This window comes from Euleptes europaea, chromosome 7 (genome assembly GCF_029931775.1).
Source record: "Euleptes europaea isolate rEulEur1 chromosome 7, rEulEur1.hap1, whole genome shotgun sequence".
NCBI lineage: Eukaryota > Metazoa > Chordata > Lepidosauria > Squamata > Sphaerodactylidae > Euleptes > Euleptes europaea.
The window spans coordinates 36,632,987-36,645,869 of NC_079318.1; the positions used below are offsets into that span (position 1 = coordinate 36,632,987).

Below are 12,883 nucleotides of genomic sequence, written 5' to 3' on the forward strand. Positions count from 1 at the left end.
GCTTCCCTATTGCATGAAATTTAGAGCTGATAAAGCTATCTTCACCTGTCGCATCATTTGAGCTGGGTGGACAGGAGCAAGGGAAGCCTTGCCTTATTTTTTTCCCTTATTTGCCTTTCTGCAGGCGCTGCTGTTTGTTTTTTCCATTTTACGTAAAGTGGCCTGGGACTATGGGCGCCTGGCTCTGGTGACTGACGCTGACAGGCAAGTACAGCTATTTCTTTTGATCAGACGGGGGAGAAACATCCTCTTGTGTAAAATGGCAGCTGGGGTGAGGTTAGAACTTAAGCATTCCCGAAACAGAAGCTCTAACCGGCCCTACAGCTTAAGACTTTGAATCAGAAGCTCTTCTGGCAACATAAAAATATGCCCCTCCTCCTGGTATACTGGCATAGGCCTAAATGAAGTTCGTTAATGAGGTTCATGAAGGAGTCTCTAGCCAAGATACTTGACTTGCAGAAGACTCTGTGTAAGGTAGCCTCTAGATCAGGGGTGTCAAACATACGGCCCGGGGGCTGCTGGACCCTTTCTAGATGATACAAGCAGGAGATGGGGTGTTCAACAAAAGGAAGTTTACTGAACAGAGCAGTTCCTGATGATAAGAACATTAAATAACTGAAACTGTATTTTGTATTTTCATTTCATTTCTATCCTGCCTTTCTTCCTGGGAGCACAAGGTGGCACATACAGGGTTTGAACCAGGCCCAGGGCTGCTGAACTTTTGAGGCCTTTGGTACTAAATAGAGATTAAAGCCAAGAGTTCCAAACGGCCCACCTTTATGTTCCTACGGCCCAATTCCAGACTCTTTCTCACGAATTGTATATAGATGGCCTAAATACCAAGTGAAATCTAGATTTGAGTTTTGCCAGTTGCTGGGACTGAGAAAAGGCATGGGCACTTGAGTTTCCAAACCCCATGTTCATTCTTAAAAGGAAGCCAGTGTGGTATAGTGGTTAGAGCTAGGATCTGCGAGACCCAGGTTTAAATCATCGCCCAGCCCTTGAAGCTTGCTGGGTGTCCTTGGGCCACTCTGACTGTCACACACTCTCAACCTAATCTACCTCATGGTTGTTGTGAGGAAAACATGGAGGAGAGGAGAACAACGTATGCCACTTTGGGTCCCCACTGGTGAGAAACCGGGGTATAAATTAAGTAAATAAATAAGTTATTAAAAACGCAAAACCTATATACTGGATGCAAGCTTTTGACTCCCTGATGCCATCACTTTTCCTTCCTGTATACCAGTGGTTTCCAAACGTTTTGGGCCACCGCCTCCTTGGCTCCACAGACTCAACCCCAGTGCCCCCTCCCCATCCTATAAAAAGCATTATTCCAAATAGGGGTTTGCATGACTCACTAAAGAAGATAATAACAATAAAATTTCAAAACACTAACAATTAATTGCACATCTATTCAAAATCAAATTAAAAAATTTTAATTGAAATTTATTCTACAAAACTGACGAACTTGATTGTCTGGAAAAAATTCTGATAGTTTCCACAAAATTTGCTGGCATGGTGCCATAGCTTGGTCTATTGTAAATTAGTAGGTTTGCCAATTGCCCAGTGGTGGCGGGTAAACTACCCCCCATCCACCGGGCTCCCCGCTGGCCAGCTGAGGGCCAGCAGGCACTGCGGGCACGTGCACGCAGACACGGTGCGCACGCAGACGAGGCGCACGCGTTACTTTTGGGTAAACCCAAAAGTGATGCGGACGCTCTAGTACCCTCGGCCAAAACTTTGGCCAGGATCGCTAGAGCGTCCCCATCACTTGCACATTGTGCTCTAACGCCACGGCACCACAAAGCTCCCACCGGTGGAGCTGTGGAGCCTGGCAAGCCTATAAATTAGTGAACAACACAGCTGGAGGGGGCCCACCTCTAGTGCCCCCGCGCTGTCCCCTTGCCTCTTAGTACCCCCCTAGGTAATTGCACTCCCCCCAGGGGGTGGTACTGCCCACTTTGGGAACCACTGCTGTATACCAACAGCCCAACTAACTTTTTTTTAAATCCAGAGTCCTATTCCAACAGTCAGTGATGGGCCAGCTCATCCTGTGAGCTACAGAAGGCTTTGGGAGACCAGAGGACTTGATTATCACAGAGCAGTTCAGCAACAGGAAGCATCCAACTCTTACACAGGAAAGGATGAAGAAATTCCAGAAAAGTACTGTGGCCCCTAGCCCTGCTCCACCCGTGGAGGTTCTGTCAACTGCAGTCAGGAACTGGAAGTCCCACTAGAGAACCATTAGGGCCCTTGGTGATACTGTGCCCAAGGGACCCTACTGCATCTGTTTACAACCGCTTCTCTCTACACAACCCCTTGTTGGACAAATCTAATTGTAAATTCTCTAACATTATGCCACCCTTCCTGCCTTAGCTCCAGGCATGAAAGTAATATCCTATGACTTGCATGGCTTTGCTTAGAATCCTGGATAACAGGATGTCAGGATCTCCCTTATCCTGATTCAGATGAGTGGTCCAAAATGCCCGTTATTGTCCGCTGTGACTGGCGGCAGCAGCAGCTCTCCAGGATCTGAGTCTTTCTGATCCCTGTTTCTTGAGAGCCTTGAAATTGAAAATGAAACCTTGGGTCTTCTATCTCTAAAGCATTGTTTTCTGAGTTGTGCCTCTCCCCCCCCCCCCACAACATTTGGGAGTACTTGTATTGAGAGCATTGGAGAGTCGTTAGCAAAATTTATTTCCTCAGATGCAAGTGGGATCACGTGACTGACATACGAAGTTCTTAAACGGAGATCCTGTTAGGAGCATCCAAAGAAGTAGATGGCAAATTTCCCACACGTCTTGTCCCGTGATGGTGCTACATAAGTAAATGTAAAAATACTGAGTGTTTCTTAGTGGCATCAAGGAAGAGCCCTGCCTTGATGCTAATGTGTTCTGCATTAGTAAAATGTATCCAGAACAGCCATTTAGTCTTTTATAGGGCTGTGGATTGGCCAAAATACCACAGTCCTTGCAAAATCAATTCCCACTGGTTTCTTCTAAGCTCAAGATACTAGAAAACCTACATAACCAACAAGGAAATTTCTAATGTTGTTGGTATTTGGAGTAATTTTTCTTCCCCAGGAACGCATCTGTCTATGATGAAGTAAATGTCCTTTAGCAAAAGCTCATTGTTTGCGGCAGCCGTCTGAAAACTCTTAACACTTCAGTCTTCCCAGGATCAGTTTTTCCTAACAAAAACTTATGGGACACCTTTTTTGCCCTAACATATTACATTGACTGAGGTTAAAAAAAAAGACCACAATGGTAAAATCACTAGATTTCTGGAGCTGTTTTATGTTCTAAGTCCTTTTTTTGTTTATAGGAAGGAAACAAATGGTAAATGGCTGCCCATGGAGGAAGCCAATGGGCTTGGAAGGGGGCTGTGACTGTGCTTAGGATGGGGCTTTTCTCTGGAGGCCATTCCTGCATATCAGTTGAGGCTTTTCTCCAGAGGCCATTCCTGCATATCAGTTGGCACATTTCCTCTGGGACAAGCTATGATCTCTTACACTGTATGAGAGTTGCTGCTCGAATGGCACAAGCTCACTTCCTTGGGAGTACAGCCACATTTGGTTCCCCTTTAGATTTTGTCTAACAAAGTGCCGGCTTTCAACAAGAAGGCAGATGTTTTCCGCGTAAAAATAACCCTTTATGTGTGTGCGCGTGTGTCTGTAGGCAACTTTCTCTTCTGTAGTCCTCCCCATCTCTACCTCTGAATGTCTTCATGCGACACCCAACCGTGAGGGAAATCTGATGGCAACGGAGATTTCTCCCCTCACCACCAAAGTGAGCAGGATTAAGGGAAAAGATGAGCCCCAGCTCTTCTGAGCCGTTTATACCAATGAACTATCAGAAAGCCACAGGAGTAAGGCTATTTTCTTCCTCTAGTCATTCTTCGCCAAGGGATTCCTCCCCAAGACCTTGAAAGACCACTCAGCAACAGAGGAACGTCCTGTTTCCGTTTGTCTGCAACTCTCCTTTTTCATTTTTTTCTCTCTCTGTTCTCAGGCAGCGACGCTGGCAGTTGGAGAAAGAGGAACGGGAATAGTACGTTATGGGTTTTTTCCCCCCAGGGTGCTTTCTTCCCTTTCCACCCATCATCTTTTCCCCTCCTTTTTTCTGCTGCTTCTATTGCAGTGCTCTCCTTTTTGCTTCTGGACTAATCTTCACTGGGAAAACTGGGCTTTCAACTTTTTATCCAGTTTGATCACTGCGCATTGTTACTGTCTTATACTTTGGTGTGAGTAGGGAGAGGAGATAATAAGCAAGAGGCCTGGCTTACAGCATCACAAAGCCGGCCAGAGGTATATGGATGGGATTTAGGTTGGTAAGATTTTTGGAAACTTTGGAGCCACGAGGGACTGAGTATTTGGGTTGGGGGGCAGAAATGAAATTTCAGGACAGACTGAAATATGTGCAAACTTATTTTCTTCTCGCTGCAATATTTCAAGGACATTATATGCTAAGGTATATATATATATATATAATGCATTTTAGGTTGCTCTGCTTGGTGTATTAGTGAAATGTATACACAGTTTCATTCAGACAACAATTACTGATATGCCTGTTGTTAGAGGTGAAGCAGTCAGTCCATCCTAAGTATGTCTTTGTTTTTTTCCCTAGTTAGGGAAATAGGGAAAAGTAAGACGCAATATATAGCCCCGTGGTGCAGAGTGGTAAAGCTGCAGTACTGCAGTCCAAACTCTGCTCACGACCTGAGTTCAATCCCAACAGAAGTTGGTTTCAGGTAGCCGGCTCAAGGTTGACTCAGCCTTCCAACCTTCTGAGGTCGGTAAAATGAGTACCCAGCTTGCTGGGGGTAAAGGGAAGATGACTGGGGAAGGCACTGGCAAACCACCCTGTAAACACAGTCTGCCTAGAAAACGTTGGGATGTGACATCACCCCATGGGTCAGGAATTACCCGGTGCTTGCACAGGGGACCTTTACCTTTAAGACACAACATATCCAAGAACACAAGAAATTCATATTTGGAAAGAGGGTTGAGAATACAGGGATGTACAGGGATAATTAAGGCTTGAAACGGACAGACATGGAAGAGCTTTGAAAGAGCCCTCACTTTCTATAATGTACATATTCTTTTGCATTCCTGCCAGCTGACCAAATTACAAAACATTTTGAGGGGGGAAGTATAAAAAAGCTAAAACCTTTCTTTTTAAAAAAAATCACATTCTGCAAGCAGAAATGTTGGAAAGTTTTCACAGGATGTGAGAGAGAGGTACCTTTTAAGGAGAATCAAGCCGGCTTACAATCTCCTTCCCTTCCTCTCCCCACAACAGACACCTTATGAGGTAGGTGGGTCTGAGAGAGTTTAGAGAACTGTGACTATCCCAACGACACTCAGCAGGCTTCATGTGGAGGGGTGGGGAAACCAACCCGGTTCACCAGATTAGAGTCCACCACTCATGTGGAGGAGTGGGGAATCAAACCCGGTTCTCCAGATTAGAGTCCACCGCTCTTAACCACTGCACCACATGGATGACAAACATGGATGTGCCCAAGATTCCAAGGCATGATACCATGACCATCCACATTTTATATACACTCAGGAAACCTGTTTATCTTCATAAAAGGGTGAAGAAGGGGCTTTTTTTAGCATACAGGCCATGACTTATTTATTTCTGAAAATGTTTCTACCAACCATTCCAGCTCTTTCGAAGCAAACAATAAAATGAGATAAAGCATGAAAGAAAGTCAAGGTAAAAAACATACAATTATAAAACAATGTAACCCAATATAAAGCCATGCATCAGTGCCACAACCTGAACAGTTTAAACAAATCCTAATGTTTACTGAGTGAGGGGAGTGATACAGTCCTACTCGAGGAAATGAATTCCATAACTCATAACCTTGATACCACCACTGAAAAGGCCCTGTCGTACGGATGACCTATATGTATGGGAAAATCCATATGGGACCACACAGTCCTTAGTAACTTAAAATAAGTCTTCAAGTGGACAGAATCCTATCATTGCTTGTCATCTACTGAGAATTATTGTGTGTGTTAAATGCCGTCACGTTGCAGCTGACTTATGGCAACCTAGTAGGGTTTTCAAGGCAAGAGATTAACTAAGGTGGTTTGCCATTGCCTGCCTCACTGAGAATTATGACTACATTCATTCTATTTCTAGGCCACCTTTCCAACCCAATAGGGTTGCCAAGGTGTCCTCATCACCAGATTTGTTGAACAGAGAGAAAGGTCAGAATGACTCTCTTGGTCCATCTTAGCCTTTATTGCTGTGGTTTTCAAACCTAGTTGCAGGGAACACTGGGCTATTCAGAAGATTACTTCACAGAGAAGGTAAGAAAAAAAGACAATATGTCTGATGTTAAGAACCTTCCCTCACAATCTTCAGCTTTAGAGAAGGACTGGGTATGTCGCAGGTGCATAATCTCACTTCACTTGACTGTGAGGTCCAACAGGCCTCGTTGGCATCTCCACACAAACTGAGAAGATGCCTTCCACATGTCCCAGAATCTTCTTCAGTATGTGGGGGGTTCCTTAACAGGCAAATTGAGATGAAAAGGGTTCTCAGTGGGAGATATTTAGAAAGCTGCTGCTTTGTGTTAATCCAGTCTTTACCTTTTATTTTGGGCAGGGACTGTAATGCTGAACCTCTAAGCAGAGAGCAAAGAACTCACAGGATAAAACCTTGCCTTTCTTAAATATTCAAGACACATTCTTAAAAGATTCTACCTTTCTTCTTTAGGGACTTTACTGCACAGTGCCATTTAGAGAGACCCCAGACCAAAAATTCCTACATATTTTGCCACTGTTATGACCAAGTGGAAACTTATCTTCTGCTTCTGTTTGTGAGAATAAAATCGGGGTAGGGCCCTCTGGTGACCTATAGCAAGAGTACAAGTAGTTGATTAGCTAGTCTCCTAGGGATGTTGTTTTCTGTAGGCTCCTGCACAGGTGCTCTTGAAGCTAAAAGGAGAGATGGGCTAGCTGCCAGATAGGCATGCCATCAATTTGGTTACAGGCCCCTCCCTACCACTGTGCCCCAAGTCTCAAAACTTGGTATTCTTCTCAAGGACAAACTAGAACATCAGAGTTGACCCATGGAGTAGAGTGAGGTGGGAGCCTCAGACAGTAGGTTTGAGTGCCTTTTAAAGGAAAGCGGTGAACTTTTGTTCTGTTACCATGGGGAGGCCTAATTTGGATTTCCCATCTAGGGCAGAAAAATGTCTTGGAATGTTTTTATTGATTATTTATCCCATCCTTCTTTCAAGGGACTCATGGCATATGTAGTACTCCCCGCCCTGATTTTATTCTCACAACCAAAAGCCCTGTGAGGTAGATGAGGCTGTGAAAAAGTAGCTGGCCCTAAAAATTTGTAGATGAACAGGGATTTGAACCCAGGTCTCCCCAGCCCAAGTCTTGAGAACCTGTCCCACTATACAACATTGGCTAATATGAGGTGGAAATGGTGTGTCCAAGTGCAGTTGCTTCTGAAGAGAGGAGTATCAGTTCTCAACTTCCTGCTTGGAAGTCCTGCCTCTCAGTGGCAGGTGTTTCAGGACTTGGCTGCATTTATTTGATGGGGAAAGAAAGATACTCTGAATGTGAGCAAATGTATTCTTTATCATGTTCCAGGACTGAGCTTTGGTTTGGAAAACGAGCTCAGAATCCTTGATATTGGCCCAGCTGTAGTTCTGATTTTTTTAAAATATAAGGGTGGGTAACAACAGTATAGGAGCCCCATGGCGCAGAGTGGTAAAGCTGCAGAACTGCAGTCCAAGCTTTGCTCACGACCTGAGTTCAATCCCAACGGAAGTCGGTTTCAGGTAGCCGGCTCGAGGTTGTCTCAGCCTTCCACCCTTCCGAGGTCGGTCAAATCAGTACCTAGCTTGCTGTGGGAAAAGGGAAGATGACTGGGGAAGGTAGCGGCAAACCACCCCGTAAACAAAGCCTGCCTAGTAAACGTCGGGATGTGACGTCACCCCATGTGTCAGGAATGATCCGGTCCTTGCACAGAGGACCTTTACCTTAACAACAGCATAAAATATAAAACAGTTGAATTAAAAACATTAAATCAGATCCATAGTACATTTAAGACCATATTAAAAAAAAAAACATTCTTAAAAGAGCTTATGCCTCACTAGGAGGATATAACCTTTGGCTCAGGCTGCCCTTAAAGTTTTCTGTCTTTCAGCCTAGCTAGAAAACCAGCCCTAGCTGGAATGTGCACCTTAAACAGTGAAGGCTTGGCCCTGCCACTGCTTCTTTCAGTGCAGAGCTATTTCCCTCCATAGCACTTCCAGCCTCCTCACTATCACAGTCTGGAAGTTTCCTCACAGAGAATCCTTTTCTCAGCGCAGCCTCTTCCTCAGCCCCTCTGTCCCCCCCCCTTCTACGCCCACACTCATGCAGACACCTGTCTGTGAATCAGCTGTTTGTTCTTCTTTAGCAGAAAGAGGAGGCGGGCACCTGTATGTCAGAGATCCCACCCCCACCATCTCTCAGAGAGATCTGGGGATCTTGCAGCCCAACAGGGATCCACGCCCACATTGCCACATCTTACATCACACAGCTGCAAAGCCCACTGTTTGAATCTGCCTGGCAACGTGTTACCCTCTAGCTCCCTCTTGTGGACCTTCGCTCTCGGTGGTCACCTTTATGCAAACGCATAAATGCAGATGGCAATTGCACAAAATTGACATTCTCGATGATAAGAGTATCAGTGTTCATTCTGATAATGTGTGGAGCATGAAGCCAATCTCGCCTTTCTTTTTCTAGTGGAAAGTGCTGTCAAGTCACAGCCGACTTATGGTGACCCTGTAAGGTTTTCACATGAACACACGAAACTGTCTTATACTGAATCAGACCCTTGGTCCGTCAAAGTCAGTATTGTCTACTCAGACCAGCAGCGGCTCTCCAGGGTCTCGGGCAGGTGTCTTTCACAGTAGTAGAGCTCAGTGGCAGAGCATTGTCTTGGCATGCAGACGGTCCCAGGTTCAATCCCTGGCATCTCCACCCTTTAACTGGAGATGCCAGGGATTGAACCTGGGAACTTCTACCGCTGAGCTACAGTCCCGCCCCAAGACAAAGTGACAAAGCAAGGGTGGTTTGCCATTGCATTCATCTGTATAGCAACCCTGGTGTTCCTTGGTGGTCTCCCATCCAAGTAGAAACCAGGGTCAACCTTGCTTAGCTTCTGAGATCTGACAAGTTCAGGCCATCGAGGTCAGGGCTTGTTTTTCTACCTCAGTCTTTTTTCTTTCTTTTTTTGCAAGTATACCACAGGGCCATTCTAGTCTATGTGCAGCCCCATTGAGGGCTTGGAGTCATTCTGCCACTAATCTCTTGAACTGGGGACCAGGCCAACTGCATAGGAATGGCCCTGGTATGGTGTCAGGCCAACAGGCCCTCCTGCTTTTTTCAGTAGAAACGTCACTAACTCTTGACAGCCTGTGTATCTGTGCTTCCCACTGGCCACTCCTCTGCTCATTCTTTGCACAACCAAGCTTTAAACAGCCCAGGTTTTAAGGCTACTGTCTCCCTTGTCATAAGACATATGTTTATAATCCTACAGACTTTATTTTTAATTTCCCCAAACTTGCACGTTGAGTCCTCAGAGTTATAAATAAGTAAGGGAGATTCCCTTGCCACCAATTCACATACTTTGCTGGTTCTGTGTCCCCCCGAAAATCTCCAGGTATTTCCCAACCCGGAGCTGGCAATCCTCTGATTCACCCATGGAGCTTGATTGCAAATTGTAATTGTGGTAAACCTGGTGTTCTCCACAGAAAAGCCTCTGGCTCCTCAGTCACTGTAAAACACTACCTTCATCCTACAGTTGTTGATCACGTGATCCCATGTTGGTCCCATGGACTGCGGAGCTATTTACAGGCTTCACAAGATGCAGAGAATTGTGTTGACAGAACTCCACAAAGTGTGCTCGTCTTAATAGGCCCCAAATTAGGGTTAGGACTGTGAGGGGAGGGTTAACTCTTCCACTGCATTGTTCTCTTGATATGAAATGGCCCTGCAGATGCTCTGTTCGTTGCACTGGGCTAAACCTACAGGCAATAGAAGAGTGAGTAGAGATCCCTGACCTTTATAATAAATTGAAAGCTGCTGATATAAAATATCAACATTATTCACACGCATACCGTTCAGTCCCAAACAAAACTACACTTTTCTAAGTCCAATGAAATCAATGACTTATAAGGGTATAGTTCTGTTAATGAATGCACCGTAATTCCTTTTGATGCTGATGTACAGCAACATCTGGAAGATGAAGGAGCCAAATCTTTAGCAGTTAAAATCCTGCAGATGTGGAATCACGGTTGCCATTGGTGTGCATTAGTTTAACCTCCCTAGTCAACTGGAGAGTTTTCCAAGGCAAAAGTAAATTCTGCTTTAATGTCTGTTGCAATTCTCGGCATTATTACTTTCCACTTATCCATGCTAATAATTGAACACTAGTTAGTGGCATGAATGCCCTTAGGTTAAGTATCTGTCTTGTGGTTGCGGGAAGTAGTTTTTATAATTGTTTCTTTAGTTAGCCATATGCTTTTGTATTCCAATAATTTCATGTCACAAAAAGGGAAGCACGGGCCCTCAGCGCTCACCTGTTGTTTATCCCTATTCCTCTTCTTTATTCGTCTCCTTCTGAAGCAGACTTTTAACTCCTGCAGCTTTCTTTATGTGTCTCCTCGCCGCCTCATGGTAGTTTGGCTGTGGAATAGTTGAAGGTCTCGCTTGCTTTGGTTCACACATAGGCACATTGGTGGTGTCCGGATTCTGGCATCACCGCTGGGGCCATGTGGTGACTCAGTAGGCTAGAGGATGGAAGCCCCTGTCTTTCTCGTAGTCCCAAATGACCTGTTTAAATTTTAATGATTTGTTTCAACAGCACTTTTCAAGCTAGGAAACGCTCTACAAGCTATATCATTTTAGCCTCAAAACAAACTATGAGGGAGATTAAAGCTGGGAAATAGTAACTTCTAAAGCCACTGAGAACAGCTTCATAAATTGTCTTTTTTCCATGGTGCAATAATGTCTCTCTTCTACACAATTAATTTTTGCTTGGGAAGCTATAATTTATGAACAGGGTTGTGTGCGCACCACAATTTGGGGGGGGGGTAAAGAATGTAGACTATGCTGTTGAATTCAGAACCCACTGAGAATCTCTGCTTTTTGTTGTTTTTTAAATCAAAATTCTAGCCCGTATTGTTGCAAAGATACACACTTATATTTGATCTGGAAGCAGAAATGTGGGGCTGAATAAATTTTCTAGTGGTTGGTGGGGTGGGGCTTCAGTGCCCTACTTAGCTCTTTGGTATGACTAGCAAAACTCAAATTATGCAAATTATGCAAAAATAGCAAACACTTGAATAACTTATAACAGTTCATGGGGGGGATGTACCTTTTGCAGAGGTTTTTTTTTAATATTACTTTTTGTAATAATGCGTAGTACACACAGCCCTGCTTATGAAACAGCCTGCAGCAGTAATCATGGGCCAATTCTTTGTCCATTGCAATGAGTCCACTAGCCTGGTTCTGAGACCGAGAGGCCTGCAGTGGACCTGGGTGGTACTTCTAGCCTTTCAGGGAAAGAGAGGGGCAGTCTCCACTAATGGCTTTTCTCTTTTCTCTCTGGTGTCTATGGAAGTTTTCTCTTCATCTCGGCTGAGGGAATAACTGAACCTGACTTAACCCCTCTGACCTTCTGGGGTCTCGGCCTCTGTGCTCTTTCCAGCATCTGTCCCCATTTAACTATCTTCTCCATTGTAATTCCAGTGTGGCATCTGCCCTGCATTCGGACAGCCACGACCGTTACGAACGCCTCACTTCCGTCTCCAGCTCTGTTGACTTCGACCAAAGAGACAATGTGAGTGGCAGCAAAGGAAAAGAGTCCAAAGGGGGGGTTGTTTGGGTTAGTTATCGGTACGGCATGTAGCCCCCTTGATTACAGACCAGGAAGTGGAGAAGTGGCGATGTTTGTGAGTCATAGAACAAGGAGCATAACTGTAGTTCCCCATCCCTTTGCCAACAAGTCTGTCCATGGTAAAGATCCTGATACCCCGGACAGTTAATTCCACCCGAATCTGAAGCTCCACTATAGTCGCTTACCATCTCGAGAGATCAATAGCAGCCTTCACACCTTCAAGTTGTTAAATCCCACTGAAAGCTGAGGAACTCTGTGTTGCTCAAGGATCAGTTTTCCATATTAGCTGTCATTGGAGTAGTGTGGCATCTTCCAAAGTCAAAATGGAGTGGGTGGGCAAAATGTAACATGGTTTGTTGGACAGAAAGAAACTAGGGGTTACGGCAAAAATCAAAAATACAGTTGCCTGGCCTTGGGGTTTGGCCTGAGGTTTTAGGGTTTTAGCCTTCCCAGGGCCTCTGAGGAAAGAAGAAAAATCTCACAGGCAAGAATTGAGAGGGCCGCCTATTTTCTGCTTGTCTTGATACGTTTCCATTCACTCCATCACGCACATCCCCTAGTGTCCATCAGACTCAATCCTGAGGCACCAGTTACATCCCCTATCCAGGGCCATCCTCTGCTTCTGGGAACAGGTTGCATTGACTAATCTACTATATGCCAGCCCTTAGTCCCCAGGCAGATCATGAGTGTGGTTCAGTGGTTAGAGAGTCCATTTAAAACAGGGGTGGGGAACCTTTTTTTTCCTCCAAGGGCCATTTGGATATTTATAACATCATTCGCAGGCCATACAAAATTATCAACTTAAAAATTAGCCGACCAAGCCCCAAGTAGGCAGCTGCCCCAGTTGACCCCCCTGATGTGAGCAAGCAGGCAGGCATCCAACCGGTGGTGCACTCACCCACCTGGTGGTATAGGATGGGCTGTTGCACTAGCTGGTCATAGCCATCCAGCCACACACCAGA

General features: G+C 45.1%; 1 protein-coding gene across 1 annotated transcript in view; it reads left to right on the forward strand.

The window, feature by feature from the left end:
• Positions 1–12,883, forward strand: part of TMEM63B (transmembrane protein 63B) — a 50,772-nt gene that overhangs the window by 12,116 nt on the left and 25,773 nt on the right. The window contains exons 2-4 of the mRNA XM_056853835.1: positions 125–208; positions 4,015–4,049; positions 11,774–11,864. Of these exons, the coding sequence (XP_056709813.1) occupies positions 125–208; positions 4,015–4,049; positions 11,774–11,864 (210 nt within the window). The remainder of the gene's footprint in view (positions 1–124; positions 209–4,014; positions 4,050–11,773; positions 11,865–12,883) is intronic.